Consider the following 20,428-nt stretch of genomic DNA (forward strand, 5'->3'; position numbering starts at 1 on the left):
ATATTTGTAGCTCAGGGTTGAAATGAGGGGTCCTTGGTGCTCTCTCATGCTACACTACCCAAACTAGCTAAAATCACCTGTGCACTGCTGATGTTTACCTAGTTTGGATAATGAAATGTCTGCAAGAAAACAACCAAGCTGAGAAAGCGCTAAGGACCACTCATTCCTTCTCTCTCAACATCTACATTGTTTATGAAGATGTTAAAAAGTACTGGGCCAGGACCGAACCCTGAGATATCCCATTGCACATTTCCTTCCATGTTGACATAAATCCATTGGGGACCACACAGTGACAATCACATGTTGTTGCAGTTTATTGAAAAGAAAGCTATGGTCTATTTTGTAAAATGCTTCTCTGATGTTTTAAGGACACTACATCCACAGCATTCTCTGCTGATGATGCCATGATTTACTAATCTAGGCATACTGTAAAGAAAGCAACAAAATTTGTCATATAGATAGATAGATAGATAGATAGATAGATAGATAGATAGATAGATAGATAGATAGATAGATAGATAGATAGATAGATAGAGATAGAGATATATAGATATATAATGTTGTTCAAAATACAAATTACAAAAAAAAAGAAGATATGGATGGAACACTTAAATACAATCACAAAGTCCACACAGAATTTAATGAGACACAGCAGATGATCCACTGACTTTACCCTTTCTTGTTTTGATAATAACAACAGCCCATAGAGGCAGAGAGAAAAATGTTTTCTATCCCTGCAGTTTTTATATCTCAGATAGTATTTTGGAAATATTGAGTACCGTGATCTGCACAAGTTTCAGTGGAGGAAAAGATGGCTTTATAGAAAAGATGGCCTGATGGGGAGTGAATAAGCTTCACAGGCCATGAAAAAGAAATGTTCAAAGTATGATTGCAACCCTTTCAAGAATTATCACAGGAGGGAAGAAAATCAACGTTGTGGCACTCAAAACTATTTGATAAGACCTAGCAGAGTAAACTGTATGTTTTTTCTTGATGTGTTTTAGAGAAGGACTTCATGGTAGATGAAGAAATGCAGTTGAACCGATTTTAACACTAATATTTAGAGGCACAAAAAAGCAAAAATGGGTTGAAAGAAAGAGGGATTTGCAGTTCCAATTCTACTGCGATGTTGACTTAATGTTCATTTCCACATCGGATCATCTTGACTTCTGGCATAAAGTCTGCCAGAGTTGGCTTAATTTTAACAAAGGCATTGTAGGACATGAAGATCTGAAGATGTGCCAACTGCAACACAATGAGCCTGTATGAAAGCACACATCAATAATATCTTCTTGACAAGGCATTTGAATATGTGATATGGAAAGAGTTATACCTACCTTATCTTATAAACCAATGAAACTGATTTCTTCTTACTTTACAATAGTTGTAATACCAATATATTGAAAGTGCAGAATGTGTTAACCACTAAAAAGGTAGAATGTGGGTTAAGTCTATGAGGTAGATCAGAAATGGAGCTCAGAAGTCCAAACCAGTGGTGGGTTCCAGATCCCATTGCAACCAGTACGATGCAATGGTGCCAGACGTCCACCACATGCATGCATGCAGCACATGCACAGCATGCGTACTTACTGCCCGCAACGTTCCAGCTGCTTGGTGGAGTGTCGCGCAGGTGCCATAATCTCCATGCATGTAAGCCCCGTTCGGCTCAAATACAGGTAAGGGAGGGCGGGTGGGCCGTCTGGAGCACTGTACTGGAATGGTACCTGGTGCTCCCAGCACCGGTACACCCGTACCGGGGCATACCAGTCATATCCCACCACTGATCCAAACACACTGGGTGCAAAAGCATTGTTAATTTTCTGATCTTAGCACAGCACTCTAAGCACTCTATGAAACATTAGAGTAAGATGAGAACAACAGAACATTAGAGTTCCTCTAGAGAACAACAGAAATGAGTTTTTCTGGAAGACACTGTGCTAATCATCCTCAGCAGCACAGTCCCAGATGAGGGTTATCTCTATGCAAAATAATGCATAATCCATTTGGATGGGAAACAATACCAGAGATGTCTACCTGTACTTTATGTAAAGTAAGCATGTGCATTAGAACTTTCACTGCAAAACCTTTTGCAACGCAAAGTGACATATAAGAGAAATCCCATTGCAGTTTGGAGAGGCTTTCCTATAAGTAATTTTAAAATCAGCCTTCACAACATTTATAACATTAAAACCGGAGCCCTGTTAGTTTTTTTAATAAATTTATTCAAATTATTTATAATGAAAGGATAAAAGAAAAACATCCTTGAATCTTTATAGCACCATAAAATCTAACTACTTTTAAGATACAAAATATTCAAAAATATTGTAATGACCTCATTTATTTCAACATTCTGGTGAATTACTTTTTGAACAGGAAAATGTTCTACTTTTTACTTTTTGAATAAATTACATTTATTCAATTATAGAATCTAAAACTCCTAACGCAATCAGCAGGGTACCCACTTTCATATTAAGTATAAGTATAATCTTTATTGTCATTGTACTTAAAGCGAAGGTATCTTTAATAATTTTATCAAATATTTTTTGGGGGGTACAGTTTGTTAGAAGCAGATTTATAAATGTTGTAATGAGCTGTAATTGCTCATTACAGCTGATCAACATTATTTAAACTTGGGCTGTGATGCCCAGAGACAGAAGGAGCAGTGGATATTGATAACATGGAATCCCACCAACATGGACTAAAGAGAAGCAGAGGCAATTGAGTGATTGACACAACAGAACAGTATTTTCATCATGATTCTACAGACATTATGCAAGATCCAGACAATGTACAGATCCAGATTTTTAGACTGTGAATGTCATGATCAATAGATATCAAATTAAATGTAGGAAATGTCTTTCACATTCAAGTTAATGACCAAACTTTCTATGACAAACTTTTCCTAATTTTCCTCTGGCTTTCATGTGGTTAAGATCATAGTCATTTTTATACCAATGCTCCTAATTGGTATAAATCTGCATAATTACAAAGAAATGAGCATACATTAGCTAGGAAAGAATGATTTTAAAAGCATGTTTCAAAAGCAAGGCAACTTGTGCGCATTGATTTTTCTTGAAATGTTATTAATAATTATACTACTAGTTTTCCCATGTCAGGTCCCTTCCACTCTGGAGCAGAAGCCCTTTTTAATCATTTGGTCTGAAGAGATCAAGACAAGCAAGGTAAGGGTCATAAATACAGTAGACCTATTCCAGATCTCCCCCACCCCTTGTGGTTTTGGATGTTGATTAGAAAAACTGAAAAGGAGCAACCAGTCATTTGAACATTAGGAAATTATCAGGCTCCGCAAAAGAACAGGGAATTTCCACAAGGATGATAAAATGGGAATGAGAAAGCAGCAATAGTAATATTGGGGACAGTGCATACTCCTATTTCACACTGCTTTATTTGTTAGGCATAACTCCTGAGTAAGGGTAAAATGGTCTCTTGGGTACATGAGTGTGCACCCACTCTCCATCGTCTTACCAGAAGGGATAAGGACATTCCCAGTTCCATGTTGGATTCATAATTATGTTTTCAAAGGCAATGCAAGCGCTTGCCGTTCTATTTTCTGCTTTTTCCCCATGTCCCAAAGTAAGCAAACAAGTCATGGGACAGTGGAAGAAAAAGATGGTGGCATAGCTCAGTCTTTGAAAGACTGAAATAAAGAAGCCTTCAGTCTTGTGTATGAATTCTTATCTTGAGGCTTGCACCCTAGTATCTAGGAATTCTAAGATAATCCTAGATGTTGATATAATTCACTGAGCTGAAGTTATGGATTGTCAGGACGCTGGTTCAGTGAGCATTAACTTTGTGGCAGAAAGCAGCGGGACACATAACCAACTCATTTATAGAAGTTTTAGGATTCCCAAATCCCATTGAGTTGCTTCTTAAGGTGCTTATATTTTTTAAAAAAATAATTATCTGCATCTACTCCAGCAGCAGCATAACCTCATAACCTGTGACTTCTCAGGTCAGAGGGGCAGGCTCACAATTGTGCCTTCCAGATGAGCCACCTGATTATCTGAAGACAGATGTTCTCTGCTTTTTTAACCAGATTAGTGCCATAGCATGTCTGACATGCTCAGATTCAATAACATGTACGTTCCTCACTCACAGAGTTCATCTTATTCCAGCACTGTTCACTCAGCATCTGGCTGGTGGCACACTGAATGATGGAATGATTCCTTTTTATCATAGCTGCTGCATCTGTCTCCTAAATCACAGTAGGTGTTGATAGTAGAAAGCAAACTGTCAGTCTAATAGGAAACTTACTCAATGCCTTATCGAGACCAAGTTCTTAAGTATCATAGCAAAAACAGAGGAGAAAAACAAAAGCTGTTTCTAACCATTGTTGTGATACATATTTGGCAGGCATTATGTCACTTTGCAGCAGAGATGCCCCCACCAAAGAAAGTAGAGGTTTTCGTTCAGTTGCAGCTAGAAATTGCCTTTGGTCCACCAGCAGGTGAAGTCACCGCTATAAATTCCTCCACCCTCTCCACGTTGAGCTGAGAGTCGGATTTCTTAGACCCATTCACCAGAATCTGGCTGGTTGGAGTTGACCCTTGTTGAAGTGCTGGAAAGGGAGAGGATGGAGAATCAACAGTTAGACTGGAGTTAAGCCATACAAGAGACCATGCATACTCCCTAACTGTACCACAAGAAAGAAATCATGTTGGCCTAAAATGTGCCTTTCTCACAGATTTGTGAGAAAGTACTATAAATCACTTCATAGACAGAAAAATGCTATAGAAATGAACATAAAATAAACAACAACATTCTTCACATAAAAATAATGATTTTAAAACAATACCTTTCCCTAACAGTGTACTGTATTTCCCCAAATGCAATTCCACCACACCACAATGTATCTAGAATTACAAAGTAAAGTACCTTGTATTTTTTAAAAAATCATGTTTGCTGAATTGGTTCTGCATCATAACTCCATAAAAAATATTATTTCATATGACAGACTGCTAGGCAAAGGCATACAAATGACGAATATGCCCCCTTAGATTCTTCCCTCCTGGTTCTGGTGAGGTTCAATATAAAAAGAAAGGAAGACCTTGCAGAATGCTACCTGTTTTGATCAGAAATAAGTTGAAAGGATAAGATTGTTCTGAACTATTTTCCCTTTAGAAGAAAGCACATCTATTAAATGCAGTCAAAGAGCAAAATGGCAGAAGTGGAACATACCCAGTTTAGTTCCCCTGATCAGTCAGACTATCAAATTATATCTGAGTAGAAACAGTCTTCTGCCAACCTAGCAGTTTGAAAGCATGTAAAAATGCAAGTAGAAAAATAGGGAATACTTTGGTGGGAAGGTAACAGCGTTCCATGTACCTTCGGCGTTTAGTCATGCCAGCCACATGACCCAACAGCGCTGGCTCTTCGGCTTAGAAATGGAAATGAGCACGTCCCCCCCTAGAGTCAGGAACGACTAGCATATATGTGCGAGGGAACCTTTACCTTTACCTAGAAGCAGTCTGTGAGGAAACAAAGCAGTCATCCTGTACTGGAGAATATTTGCTGTTCTAGAGTAAAGGTAAAATAATCCAAACACAGGGAGATGCAGTTGCTAACTCAACCTTTGTTCTGGAATATTTAAACAGAAATGAACTTAAACATTGCTACAAGCATAAGATGGGTATAAGTTGAGTCATTAATGGAAAATTCTCTATGAGAAGTGTGTATGTAGCCTGACTAAACATTATCTTCCCTGCTGAGAAGGAGCGGATACAAACAATGCTGTGCGGTTTATTTACTTCCTTTCTAGTCTTTCTCTCCTACTGTTTTCCATTTTACTTTATCCTGAACCTCTGACCTCTCAGCTTAGAAAAAGAAGTCTTTCAGCCATGTTTGTTCATTTGTTTTTAGTTGGGCTGAGAATAGAGGAGGGCACAGCTTAGTTACTCAGGCTTTTCCTTGCATGCAAACCACTCTAAATTCAACGCCGGAGAAAGTGAAAGGCTGCTGTCAACAGCATTGGGCCAGATGCATTAGTGATCTACCTCTAAACCAGTGGTTCCCAAACTTGGCAACTTTAAGACTTGTGGACTTCAACTCTCAGAATTCTTCAGCCAGCAGAGCTTCTGAGAATTCTGAGAGTTGAAGTCCACAAGTCTTAAAGTTGCCAAGTTTGGGAACCACTGCTCTAAACAAACTTATCTGCAAGCCTTTTTCTGTTGGGTGTTAGGTTTTCTTCTCCACTCTGCTCTTCTCTCTACAGGAGAAGCTTTCTTTCCACTTTCTTTTCTTTCAACCCCCGATTCTACTTCTGTAATTTAGTTGCCCAATGTCCAAAGCAGTAAATGTCGACCTCAAGGATACACAATTCTTTTGGGGGATGAACCGGCTTTTGAGTGGCTTAACATTGTCCAAAAGCTTAATGGTATTAAGATTTAAAAAAAAAAACAATGAACACCCACTGAATGTAATTATACAGTAAACCTATACAATTATTATGATCTTCATGATTACAATAAATCTGTCCAGCACCTTAACAGTTATAAACTGATGTAACTTTCAGAGGAGCTCTGGCAGACATTGCAAAATTTTCAATGGCCTCATGATGTTGTGAATCTCTGATAAAAAATAGACATTCATATAATTAACTCCACCATAGTATATAGGATTGCCCTATACATATATCCACACACTGTAACTATCAGGATTGGCTATCATTCAATACAACTTACTTTGCCTACCTCACCTTACTTATTTTAGGTAGAAATCCTACTCCATCCGCTAGGGATTAATAATCCCATTCTTTGCATGGAATTTTAGATGCCAGAAAGATAAAGTTCATACATTATGTGTGATTTGATTTAACATGCTGTGAGAATTCAATCACTGATTTTTTTCTCTCTATGGTCAATATAGCTTGGTATCATCTATTAATTCAGCCAAATGATGGTGTATTCAATAAACCATGAGAAAGCAAATCATGATGGCTGACTGCTCTTAAGAGTCTTGTATTGAGCCACATGAGCTATGGCATTTCTCAAATCTGGCCACTACCAGATGTGTGGACTTCAACACCCAGAATTCCCCAGCCAGCATGGCCTATGCAGAGAATCCTAGCTTTGCTTAAGTTACCTGGCAGCGACTGCAGGGGCACCGAGCCCTTCTAGCAGGCAGAAATCTTTATTAGTTTTACCACAAAGATGTTCAGCTGGAGATACCGGACAATGAATTGCGACCCGCTTCCACGCAAAGGCCGCATTTTCCCTAGAGATCATATCTCCGGGTTGGTTAATTCAGGCAGATCCCCCCCAACCGGCGCGAACTTCTTAAGGCTCCCCTGGCCCATCCCCTGCCCTCGCCCCTCCAGGCCTCTCACCCGCCCTGCAGCTGTGCCTGGCGCGCACGATCTGCACCGCTTGCTGGTTCTGGAAGCGCACCAGCGCCAGAGTGATGTCGGCGTACCAGCTGGGATCCTCCTGCGGGCAGCGAAAGTCGATCTCGGCGCCATCGTCTGTTACCACCGTGAAGTAGATGTGCCGCTGCTTCCACTCCACGCACTCGACGGCCTTGACGTGCGCGAAGGGCAGCTCCTTGCAGCGCGTGGAGCCCCGGCTGCCGGCCTCGAAGAGCCGCAGCCCCTTCTCGCTCAGCAGGCAGCGTTTTTTCTTCCAGAGCTGCAACAGCCCTCCGCTGCGCTTCTCCAACACCCCCTCCCGCAGCACCTTCTCCGACGCTGCCATGGGGGCAACCAGGGACGCTCCGGCCGGGAGGAGCGCTGCCCGTGGAAACGGCCGCGTGTTCCGCCGGCCGAAGCTTGCCGTTTCCTCTTCCTCCGGCTTTCCCCGGGAGAACGCGAAAGGCCGCCCTCTGCCGCGTGAGCCCCGGCTCGGCTCCTCGCGCCTCGCTGCTGGCGGGATCTGTCGCTACATGCCCGCTTGCTTGCGCCTGGCTCTTTCTGCTTCCCACTCGCATTCCTTTCCTGCTCAGCCAGAGCCTCGCCCCAGTTTTGCCTGCCAGACGGCGCTCACGCCCAAACGCGGGACTGCTCCGCTGGAAGCCTTGAGGGGTCCGGGCCGGTGTGGAAGCCTGCCTGTCTGCCGCGGAGACTGGAAGACCCATTTGCGCGCCGACGGGCGTACGCGGTTCGGCCAAGCAGCGAGGAGAGTGACTGAAGTCTCAGGCTGGAGGGATGCTTTCATTTCCCCCAAAAAGCAGCAGGCGCGCACGGGTGAAAAGCACCGTTCGTACGCGGCCAAAGTTTAACACGGATGTACTTGCCCGTGTCCGTGGGTCGGGGCATCCCATGTAGTCCTGATCCTAGAGGTCCCTCCCTTGGATCCCTGTGGTCCAAACTAGGTCTCGCATGTAAACGTGCTTAACCAAAGTTGGTAGCTGTTTTGGGAGGGGAAGATTTGCAATAAGAAAAGTGAAGCTGGTGTGGTGCTTAGCACACTTTTAGAAGGGGCAGGTTGAATTATGAAGAGAGGATTTGTGGAGGAGGGACTCATGAGTAAAAATGATTGTCACCTGATTGTTTGACACAGGCACAGTAGGATGAGAACAGTTATTTTAGGAGCAGAATGGAAATTCCCCTATGCAAAAGTAAGTAATGTGAAAATCTAGACCTGTGAAAATTGACTCCTGCTGTGTATCCTAGAAATTAAGTTGTACCCACATGGACATTGGCCCCAGTGTTCTCCTAGTCCAGATCACACCGCACAGCTTTGCTTTCTGGTGCAACTCCTAAGATGTTCTGTTAATGGTTTGCAGTGGCTGGTACCAAGAGTAAATAAATGGTAGAAGACAAGGACTTAGGTTAAGAACCATCTCTTTGCGAAGCAAAACACCTGGCTTCTCTTTCCCCTTTGCAGAGGAGTTGCATCTTTCCCAGCTGTTCATTTTCGGCTTCAAATTATAGTCTCCAATTATTCTTTCAATGGGGGAATGGTAGTCATATGTAGTCCCCCCTAAGCCATATACACCCAGATGCAATTATGAGCATGAACTCAGCTACTATTTAATCATGCCTTTAATTGTGCAGGTGTTTCATAATGCTGAACTAAAATAATGCTGTGAATCTCCTGATAGGTTATTAGATAGCAAATGAAATAAATTGTTGTCTCCAAGTTTATGGAGATTAGAAACATGATATGCAAATTGTTTTAAAGCAACTTGGAACATGAATGCTCTTAACTGACGAATGGAAACTGGAACAGAAATGTAGGAAACATGACTCACATTTATTATCCCAGTGTTGTATTTGCAATAAGGATCAAATCATTATTGAATCTATCCAGATATTTTTAGCACAACTGAAGACTGCAATTTTATGTACATTTACTTGAAAGTAAATTGCATAAATTCTCACGGACATCTATCTAAACCATTTTTTATGCACATTTCAAAAATGATTCATGAGAAATACTTAGCACTTCCCTGTTAATCATTAGCACAGCCCAGTTATAGGCCATGTCTGTGTGTGGCCCACTGTGTGTCTTCTGAATCATTTATGAAGCGTGTGTAGTCCTAATAGTACACTTTTAGAAGTAGCATTGCGTAAATTGTTAATTCTGTTACTGCTAATATTGCCTTAGATTTTAAGTATGGCTGGTTAAGCTCCTACTGAATGATGCTTTAATAAACATGTATTTCTCAGTAGTGGCATGCTGTAATTATTACAGTAGTGAAGCTATTAAAGTACTGCTTTGAATCACCAGTTCAAAATCTGTAGGAGAAGAGGAATTTTAAATCTGTGGTAGCAAAAAATCTACCTGCTAATTCATCTTTCTAAAACATTTTATTAAAAGGTATATGCAATTTCTGTAAATTGCAACTCACTTTATCAGAAATGCAACTCATGAAAAATCTTGTCTTTTAGTAAAATGTGTTTGTCCAAAAATAAGAGCTGTAATCCTGAAATCGAAGCATACAGGAACAATACTCCAAATTTATACAAATATAATAGAATTTTTTTTTCTATTTTCCTTTAAAAAGTAGATTCAAGTATGAGAAACATATCTGACAAACACAGAGAAATTTGAAAGATTATTGGGGTGAGTAGGTATTGATATCCCAATACTTTATGTACTAAGTAGGGAAGTGAGAAGTTCTTGAAGACACAGAAACTTTAGTGAAGACAGAGATAGGATGGAAGGAAGAAATCAATATTACCCTAATTACCCTATTTTTACCACTGTAGTCTAAGCTGACTCAGAGTGGATTATATAGAAATAACATAGTATCTCTCCATGAGGAGAGAAAACAGTTTTGCAAAAGGATGCTAAAAGGAATGCGTTATAAAAAAGGACCATGGAAAGAAGGACCTGTATGAAATTAAGACTGATAAACAACAAAAATATTAGTTCACTATTCCTTGCTATTTTCTGCACCCTGGAACCAGGAAAAGCAAAGCTGTTGCATCTAAAGTTAAACATACCTCTTAAAATACTAATCAGTGGAAGAGTAAAATAGCACTTTCCCTTTAAATAGGTCAGATTACTTCAGGAGCTGTTAAAGAAGAATTGTGTCCATAAACTTTATTTGCTTATCCAAACAAATTAATGGAGCTCTGCTCTTATCTCCCCTACCTTGTTGGAAACCTGGAGAAAAGAATTTAAAACCAGAAGTGGTGCAGCAACAGGATATGGAAGGAATTCAGAAAATAAAGTGCTAAGGGAGAGAACAAAGACTATTAGGAGACCAGAGTGGAGGGAGAATATGATGTTTAGTTGGTTCGGACCGGTTCTAGGGAACTGGTAGTGGAAATTTGGAGTTGTTCGGAAAACCGGCAAATACCACCTCTGGCTGGCCCTGACCCCGCCCAGCCTGCCCCTTCCAGAAGTCCCCACATACCCTGTTTTGGCTCCCAGGTAAATGCGGGGAGGCCCACTAGGCCCAAAAGTATCCTTCCCCCTGGAGTGGGCTAGGAATGGGGATTTTGAAGTATTCTTCCCCCTGGAGTGGGGTGGGAATGGGGAGTTTGCCACACCCACCAAGCCATGCCCACAGAACCGGTAGTAAAAAAATTTGAATCCCACCCCTGGGGATACCCCTGAACACTCCCCAAAACACCTACTACCAATCATTTCCACAACAGGTTCTGATCAACTTAACCACAAAACAAAAACATGGCAAAGCATTATACCTTTTACACAGATTTTGAAGTTGTGATGGGAATATGTCAGGAGATAAAATACAATTTACAGTATTTTGCAAAATAGGTGCACTTAATGTTTTAAGATAGATTTACTCATAGGCAGTGAGGCAGATCAAAGGGGAAGACTAGTGTTGAAATGCATCCCATCCAAATACTAAGCAAAGCTAGCACTCCTTAACTTTGAAGCCCAAACAATGAAGGAGAGGAATGTTTGCTTTAGAAAAAGAAAATAGAGTTATCAGCCTAGCCATAAATTTGCATTCAATTTCTTTATCCTGTGTGATGCTAAGTCAAGGATTTTTATTTCTCTATTATTTCCTATTTCAATAAGAATTATTATAATTATTTTTATTACAAAGAAATGCACTATTATACAAATTAGGGGATGGTATGTACTTCAACCGTTACTCCATATTCCACATTGTATTTGTGATTTTATCTTTAAAAATTTTAGGCAACAATTTTGTTTAGAACTTTGTGATATTTCTAAATTTGCAGTTCTTTTATTTGGAGTTTGGAGTTTATTCAATTTGTAGGCCGCCCTATTCCCCGAAGGGATTCAGGGCGGCTGAACAAAGCCAAGGGAGGGGAAATTACAAAAAGTAAGACAAAGACAATCAGACAATACAAACAATTTAAAAGCACAACAGACACAGCAAATTCGAGTAGGGGGGGGGAACTCAACCCCAGGCTTGCTGGGACAGTCAGGTCTTCACGGCCGTCCGGAAGGCCTGAAGGGTGGAGAGGGTCCGAATCTCCACGGGGAGCTCGTTCCAAAGGGCCGGGGCAGCCACAGAGAAGGCTCTCCTCCGAGTAGTCACCAGCCGACATTGGCTGGCAGATGGAATACGGAGGAGGCCTAATCTGTGGGATTGAATGGGTCTGTGGGAGGTAATCTGCAGAAGGCGGTCTCTCAAGTTTATTCAAACCATATCCACTTACACTCTTCTAAGAAGATTGTATTTTATTCTTGAGTTGCTATCTGTAATTTGAAAAGTTCTATATTTTTATTGCCTTTATCATTAAAAGTATTTTACTTTTTCCCTCTAACAAAGTTTAGATTTACTTAACTCTTGTAAGATTCATTTTTCTCAAGAAAATAGGGCTGAATTTCCCAAAAACAAGGATGTTGCAAGGATGTTGCCCTAGTAAAATAATAATATTCATTTTGACTTTATAATCAGTGATAGCCCTGTCAATATCTCTGACAAACTGGCATCAGGGAAAAGATGCGAATGAATTGGAAGACCTAAGGCCTTCTGTGTTACTTTCCCAAAGCAGAACAGGCTCAGGATCTGAAGACCAGAAGGCTTCTGTGAGCCTACAGATACAACTATCCACTACAAAATTCAATAAATAGATGTAGAAATGTCAATATAGTTGACTACGTAGTTTGATAAATCACATTAGGGATACTGTACCTTGTTTGTGTTTCCCTCTTTTGTTTTGGCTTATTTTGCTATATTTAGTAAATTAAGCATGTTTTGTTATGTTAATCATGATTTCTTTGTTTTCATTCAACATTTTTAATCCATAGAGTTAGCATCCCATTTTCTCTCTACAGACAGTATTTTTTCTCTATATATTCAGATAGCTCTTTCTGGATTCCCTTTTTCTTTTTCAATGGTTCTTGGCTTACAATCAGTTACTTAACCACCATTCAAAGTTACGGGGGATTTTGAAAAACCTATTTGCGACAAGTCCTCAAAGTTAAGACTGCTACATATCCCTTCTGTTTCCATGGTTACATGATTGCTTTTCAGGCACTAGGCAACCAGCTCACATTTACAATCAGTTGCAGCATCCCATGATTTGCTATTTTTTGTCGCACAAAATGACAAAAAAACTGGCTGTTAGATACACTATATTGCCAAAAGTATTCGCTCACCTGCCTTTACTCGCATATGAACTTACTGTAAGTGACATCCCATTCCTAATCCATAGGGTTCAATATGACGTTGGTCCACCCTTTGCAGCTATAATAGCTTCAACTCTTCTGGGAAGGCTATCCACAAGGTTCAGGAGTGTGTTTATGGGAATTTTTGACCATTCTTCCAGAAGCGCATTTGTGAGGTCACACACTGATGTTGGACGAGTTTACGTGGCCTACCACTTCGTGACTGAGCTGCTGCTGTTCCCAAACACTTCCATGTTCTTATAATACAACTGACAGTTGACTGTGGAATATTTAGGAGCGAGGAAATTTCACAACTGGATTTGTTGCACAGGTGGCATCCTATCACAGTTCCACGCTGGAATTCACTGAGCTCCTGAGAGCGAACCCATTCTTTCACAAATGTTTGTAAAAACAGTCTGCATGCCTAGGTACTTGGTTTTATACACCTGTGGCCATTGAAGTGATTGGAACACCTGATTCTGATTATTTGGATGGGTGAGCGAATACTTTCGGCAATATAGTGTACAATCATGTTAAGCGAACCATGTGGCTCAAATTTACAACCATTTGCTGCAAAATGGGGTTTATTTGGTCTGCTATGACAGAAAAAGCCAATGTAGCGGTTAGGGGGTTGAATAAGAATTGGGACGACCAGATTCTGGTCTATCCTCAGCCACAGAATATCCCAAAGGTGCTTTTTCAGGAGGCAACTGGAATTAATTTTTTTTAAAGACGTTTTGCTTCTCATCCAAAAAGCTTCTTCAGCTCTGACTGGATGGTGGGGAACGGAAGGATTTATATTCCTTGCAGACAGCTGGTCATTTGCATACTTTTAGAGGGCTGTTGAAGCACTTGGAGGTTTATCTGTGTCCTCAGGGTCACCTGAGTAGTGCTCCTGGTTCCTGTAGTCAGCAACTTTTTTTTCTGGAAATCCTACACCCACACCATTCATATCCTGTCAGAGCTGAAGAAGCTTCTTGGAGGAGAAGTAAAACATCTTCAAAGAAAAAACAAGAAAGTCCAGTTGCCTCCTGAAAAAGCACTTTTGGGACAACCATCACCTGGATGACTGAGAATCAGAGGTGGCATTCAGCAGGTTCTGACCAGTACTGAAGAACCGGTACAAAATTTTGAGTAATTTGGAGAACTGGTAAATGCCACCTCCGACTGGCCCCACCCCATCTATCAGCTATGTCTCAGCTGATCAGGATGGAATGGGGATTTTGCAGTATCCTTCCCCTGCAATGACCACCAAGCCACGCCCACCAAGCCACATCATGCCCACCAAGCCACACCCAAATAACCAGTAGTAAAACTTTAAATCCTACCACTGCTGAGAATCTCTAGAGATTCTCAGCCACAGAAGTTTGCTGGGTTGTTTTGGGTGAGTGACATTTCTCAGTTCACCTTGCCTTATCAGATAGCTATTATCACAGAAAAGTAGAAAGTGTTGACTTGAACTAGTAAATGAAAGTCAGAACGTGAATGAAACAAATATATTTTTCTACTTTATTTTGTGTGTTAAAATTTACACCTTAACATCTTAACATTCACCCAAATAATAATTATTATTTTCCTGAGAGCATTGTATAAAGGAGGATATTGTCTCATTTCTTCAAAGGACTTAGTGATTATGGACAATTAACACTTTTTGCATGAACAGGTCATATAGATTTTAAGATTTATCTTTTTAAACAAATTTAATAAAACTTGAGTTTTTTCTTATGGAATGACTGCCACATGGAATACTAGTAGTTCTTTTTTCTTTTTACAGTGATTGTCTTTTTATCCTGTTTGGCTGCCTCTAACCCTTCTCCCCCTATCCCCCCCCCCCCAAGTTAATTCTTCCTGCCTGCCTGCCTGCCTGCCTTATAAACAAGTATTGTTATCCATTTAATCCATTTAACAGAGCAATGGTGTTACAGCTGTTCTTATTTTAAATAGACTTGATTTAAAAATAGACTGATTTGCTCCCAAGACTCGTATATTGTTTCAACTAAATACAGACCCCAACCTGAAATATTCAACACATTTGGCCAACTTAGTTAAAACATTACTCTGTTAAACATTTATTTCTTTCCCACACATGGATAGGAAATCGGGCATTTTTATTTGAGAATACAGAAATGGGACTGTGCAGTGCCTGCCTAGAAAACAGATATTATATGTAATATCCAGAATACTGCCAGTAGAGGTCAGCAGTCCTTTTGAGTACAGGAAGGGCACAAAAACAACAGACAGCAAAACTGTGTGGATGCAAATTTGCATGTAAAATGCTTATATTCAAAACACAATGATCTTGTATCAAGTGACTTTAAGTGATTCTAAATCATTCTAAACCAAAGGAAAAAAATCACACTGTTACTTCAGAGAGGTGAAAATGCGGTTGCACTTATAAATGCAGTGGAAAATATTCAAAGCAACTTTTTAATGTCTTTATATTTTTCTTTAAATCTATTTTTCCATTTGTTCTATTTTCATTTCTCGTTACAGTTAGATTTTTATGTTATTTTTTTCTTTTTTGGTTCTAATTTAATTTGTTGTCCATATTGTTCTTTTTTTTTGTAATAGGTCTTTATTTTATTTTATAACATATAAAAATTCAAATTTCAATTGAACGGTGCGTTGTCTGGGTACAAATCATTTTAGGAAATAATCAAAGGTTTTACAACAATATTCATTGCATTAATATCAATTATATTAATATTATTAGCAGTAATAACCATGATATTTATTTAACTAAGTATCTTCCTTATATCTTTGATCCTTTCATATATTTTCCTGTTTCTCGCTCTTGTTTTTGTCAACTAGCCATTGATAAAATAAGTCCCAAGTCAAAAAAAAAATTTCATTTCTTTCTTTTCCTTACTTGTAAGTGTTAGCTTATCCATTTCTACACATTCTAATATTTTTCTAATCACATTTTCATCTGTTGGGCTCTCTTCACTTTTCCATTGTTGTGCAAATACTATTCTCGCTGCAGTCAATACATGTAAAATCAGATATACATTACATATTGTTCTCTCTCTCTCTCTCTCTCTCTCTGTGTGTGTGTGTGTGTGTGTGTGTGTGTGTGTGTGAATATTCTAAACCACTAGGGTCATACTGGGAGGTTGGCCTGCCTTGAAAGGAGAGAGGTGAGATGTTTTTAGCCCATAGGAACAAGGGAGAAAATTAAGAACAGATTCAAAGAAATGGAAAAATAACAGCTAAGTAAATAAAAGCAGAACAGAAAAAAAAATACCAATAGATTCTCCTCCTTTGACATGAGGAACAAAAAAATATTTGCCTCGACACTTCAGGATAGGCAAAACTATAAAACTAAAATGGAAATGAATATAGCACAAAATAATGTTTAAATTACACTGCAGGACCCCACTATCTCCACTTGCTCTAAATAAACAAAGGGACGGGTTTTAATGCATGAAGTTCATCTGAAAAGAACCACCTTTAGTTGTGTCTCATTCAGACACAGAAGCTGTAAGCATAAGGCTCAAGCATTCAGATTGGCCTTTTCTCCCGTTGATATCTTTGAGAGGTCATGTGGAAAAATCCCCAATACTCCAGAAGATTCTTTTTTCTCTCCCCTCAATTAGAATTTGCCCCCTGAAATCAAACTGGAGGATCACATGATTTCCATCAGTGACTCTTGGAATGAGATGCTCTACTCTGAGTCCCTTGGGCAGGCATGAGAATGGAGAGGGGGATATAGAAGAGAATGCAAGGGGGAAAAATACATCCTTTTGACTCTGGTCTCAGACTGTAAGATATGACTACAAATCTTTAGGCACTCACCCCATGGATTAAAACAGGTGGGTTTCTTTATGTTTATTAATTAAAGGGTGTGAGGGATGACTCACACCCTGGATGGCACTTCTTTACCATCCTTCCCTTCAGGAAGAAGATATGGAAGCATAGCCAGCCACACAAACAGGGAGAAGAACAGTTTCTATCCATGGGCTGTCAGACTCCTGAATGCGAAATAACATCATAACTACGTAGTATAATGGACTCTTTGGATCGGTGCAATGTATAACATGTTCACACTGGTCCAATAGGACTGGGTGTTTGTTAAAATGATTTATTGGGTTAGGGATTTTCTGTCTTCACTGTATTGCATTGTAGTGTATTGGTGGAGCCTACACTGAGGGAGCTCAACCAATCTCATTGTACATATGTTGTACACTAACAAATAAATAATTCTAATTCTAATGGGAAAAAAAAGCATACAAAATTCTGCTTCTGGAACTGTTTCCATGTCCTTAATGGTTGACCCAACAGGTTATGCAAGTGGGAATAATTATGTGACTAGAAGGGAAGCATTAGAAAAGGCAGAACTTTGTAATGGAGTCTTCAGCAGAATCAAGAGGCTCTGCTTCCCTCTGAATGAATGCATTCTTCTGGTGATTCCCTCCCCACCCCGTCCCAGTTCTAACTGGATCTGACCCATTTTGGAATTTGAGCTTCCTTTTGTCAGCTTCTACTACCATACTAAATTTGGCCTGACTGTTCTATTTTCAAAGGATTATCCTGCTGCTGGAGAGACATGGAACCCTGAGCCCCTTCTCATAAATGTGTTCCAACAGTCCATAAAATTTGGAAAAAATAGAAGTTTGCAAGACAAGCGAGGTTCATTTTGACTGCTTTATTGAAGACAGAGAAGTTTTTCTGAACATAGTTTACATTTGTAACAGGTATTTGTAACAATTGGATTCAGTTTCAAAAGAAAACTTCAAAGCACATGGATGCATAAAGATAGTGCCTGTTTAATACATTTTAAAGTAATCATATATTTTCTTATGATCATATGGCTGTTCTCTGCCACCATAGAAAAATCTTTGGAAAGTCATGTTTGGACAATTGTAATTACTACTATTGTAGCTACACGCTACAATAGAAGCTTCTTTCCTAAATTATTTTCAAAGCACTGAACAACCTTAGTAATAACAAAATTATAAAATGCTACTGCTACAGTTTCATTTGTTGTGTATACAGAATTACTGCACTTTAATTTAATCCCATATTAAGTACTGAATGGGGACTAAACATTAAAGAGGCTGCATTATAAATGAAATCTAAGTGCACTAGGCTCATATAAAATTATTTAGCGTAATATGAGTCCATGAACTGGGTAACACTTCAGTTTTTCGGTTAAAAAAACCTAAAAAATCCACCCTACTGAAACGAGATTGTGAAAGCAGGAGTCTTTTATGTTTAATAAAAGGAAGAACTGGAACTGTCAACTCTGGTCCCAAAGATGGGGATATCTACAATGCTTACTTTTCCATAGTTTAAGAAAGGAATTCTAACCCAATCTTTTTAATTTTACCAATAGGGATTCACTCATCATTCTAAGGCACTGAATCTAAGGTATGGTTTGTTTTTAAGTGAACAGGCTATTTTGCTTGGTTAATACATCACACCCAGGTCATGTTTTCTAAATGGTAATGGTTGGGTTTATACAACATACCAACCCAAAATTAACCACACCACACTTCAGCTTAGTGTAATATATGAATCCAATAATTATTCAGCTAAGTGGAAAAATGCAAAAATGAAGCAGCAACAAACAGGACGTCAATAATCCCAGTTTTCTATAAAAAAAAATGAAATCTAGAAAAGTTGTGGATTCTGTTCATCTCTAAATTCAGAAACATTTTAGGAATGTTAAAAAAATAGATGCATACAAATCTTCAAAAAAATGGAAATTTGGTCTTCGATATTTTGAAAATCAAACTGAATTCTACCAAACCAATGTACAAAAGCATCTCAACTAGTGACTATTGATTAATATATATTTTCTGTTGAAAATGCAACATTTAGTTCAACTTGAGAGCTAAGACTTTATTTATATTGCCTCTAAAATTTGAGGAATGTGCTTTACTTGTGCCTCTAGGCAATTTCTTAATTCGCAGCTTTGCATCCTAGGACATAATCACTTAAATTTTCCACAGTACTTAGTGTCATAGTTACTGTGTAATTTAGTATCAAAAAAATATATTCTAACAATAATTATTTATGTTGGCCCAGATTGGGGAAAATATTTTTTTGGAAGACAACTGTTGCAGTATTTGTTATTCAAAAGCAGCTATGTGCTCTGCTGCTGTGTGAAACATCAACAAAGACTGAAAGCATGAATGTATGTTAAAGGAGGCCATTATTCTAATATGAGCCATGGGAAGTGAGGGCCATTGTATGGTTTCAAAGGACCCATGGAACAAGGCTCCTGGAAAGATTGCCCAACTAGCAAAAAGGAGCAGCAAGTTGTTACTGTATTACTAATACGTTCAAAACTGGTGAGATAGCCTTATACTTGCTAAGGATTGGATTGGATAAACACAGCGCTGGCGAAGCATTCAGGGCTGGGAAGGATGCTTCAAAGCTGCTGGGATCTAGTTCTTCACTGAGAATGGACAAGGGCTCCTGCTCCCTGGCCAAAGCCAAAGCCTTTAGGTCCAAAGTTCTTGGCATAGCAACCTGTTAGAGAGAAGCAGCAGAAGAATCAATCAGCTAGAATCACAGCTCTGAGCTCAGAAAGAGCCATAAATAGTAAACATGTTTACAGAGTTATCAGTGAACACATGTGCTTAGAAAACAAGCCGAACAAGCTGTTTTCCAGCTTTCGGCTTCAAGACTTGACTACATTTTCCATTACATACCCCCACCTGACCTGTCATGCTCTTTTGAGAAAACATAGTAGAGGTTTGATCAGTGTTGACCACTATTAATCTAGCTTGTTTAGCCATTCCCATTGGCAAGTGCAGAAATGGAGCAATCAAAAGAACTGTAGCTTGGTATAGTATCCTATACCCAAATGCAATCAAGCATCATTAGAAAACATCTCTCAAGTAGGTAACCTGAGGCATGCTGTTCCATAATCAAATTGCAATCAAACAAGTAAACGTGTGTTACAAGAGACATGTAAGGCCTCTGCTTGTCACTCTCCTGAACCTCTAAATCATAACTCATTGCATAAACAGTTTTTGTAGATTTTGCAACATTTTTACACAAGAGAACATCTCCTGCATTAGCATCCATCTGATACCTGACTAGCAACTAATCATTACACACCATAAGTTATGAACATAAGGGAGACATCAGCTCTTACCCTTGCAATAGATTTCTCCATCTTTATCAGCCAAAGTTGTAGACTCCAGGCCTTTGCCACATTTTGCACATCGGAAGCAGGCCTTGTGCCATGACTGAGCATAATGCAGAAGACATATTGTTAGTATGAAAGTGAACTAACTTCAAAGGGACCTTTGACATCCTAGATGAGCGTGACTGGAAAAGCATTGCCCTCCATAAAATTGATGTACAAAGGCCAATAGCCATTCTATCAGCTTCCCATTTCTTATATTAGTCTGTATAAAAATATTCTCTGAAAGACCATGGTAATATTTTCT

At 39.3% G+C, this 20,428-nt stretch overlaps 2 protein-coding genes across 2 annotated transcripts in view; both read right to left on the reverse strand.

The window, feature by feature from the left end:
- Nucleotides 1-2,338: 2,338 nt before the first annotated feature.
- On the reverse strand, nt 2,339-7,878 carry PHLDA3 (pleckstrin homology like domain family A member 3). The gene is made up of 2 exons (XM_032218535.1): nt 7,346-7,878; nt 2,339-4,579 (listed from the first exon to the last, which is right to left on the reverse strand). Exons 1-2 carry the CDS (start codon nt 7,707-7,709, stop codon nt 4,431-4,433), a joined length of 513 nt encoding a protein of 170 aa, XP_032074426.1. The 5' UTR covers nt 7,710-7,878; the 3' UTR covers nt 2,339-4,430.
- A 9,774-nt stretch (nt 7,879-17,652) lies between these two features.
- Nucleotides 17,653-20,428, reverse strand: part of CSRP1 (cysteine and glycine rich protein 1) — a 36,597-nt gene continuing 33,821 nt past the window's right edge. The window contains exons 5-6 of the mRNA XM_032218155.1: nt 20,131-20,224; nt 17,653-19,499 (exon numbers count right to left, since the gene is read on the reverse strand). Of these exons, the coding sequence (XP_032074046.1) occupies nt 19,423-19,499; nt 20,131-20,224 (171 nt within the window). The 3' untranslated portion in view covers nt 17,653-19,422. The remainder of the gene's footprint in view (nt 19,500-20,130; nt 20,225-20,428) is intronic.

This window comes from Thamnophis elegans, chromosome 5, assembly GCF_009769535.1.
Source record: "Thamnophis elegans isolate rThaEle1 chromosome 5, rThaEle1.pri, whole genome shotgun sequence".
NCBI classification, from domain to species: Eukaryota; Metazoa; Chordata; class Lepidosauria; order Squamata; family Colubridae; genus Thamnophis; species Thamnophis elegans.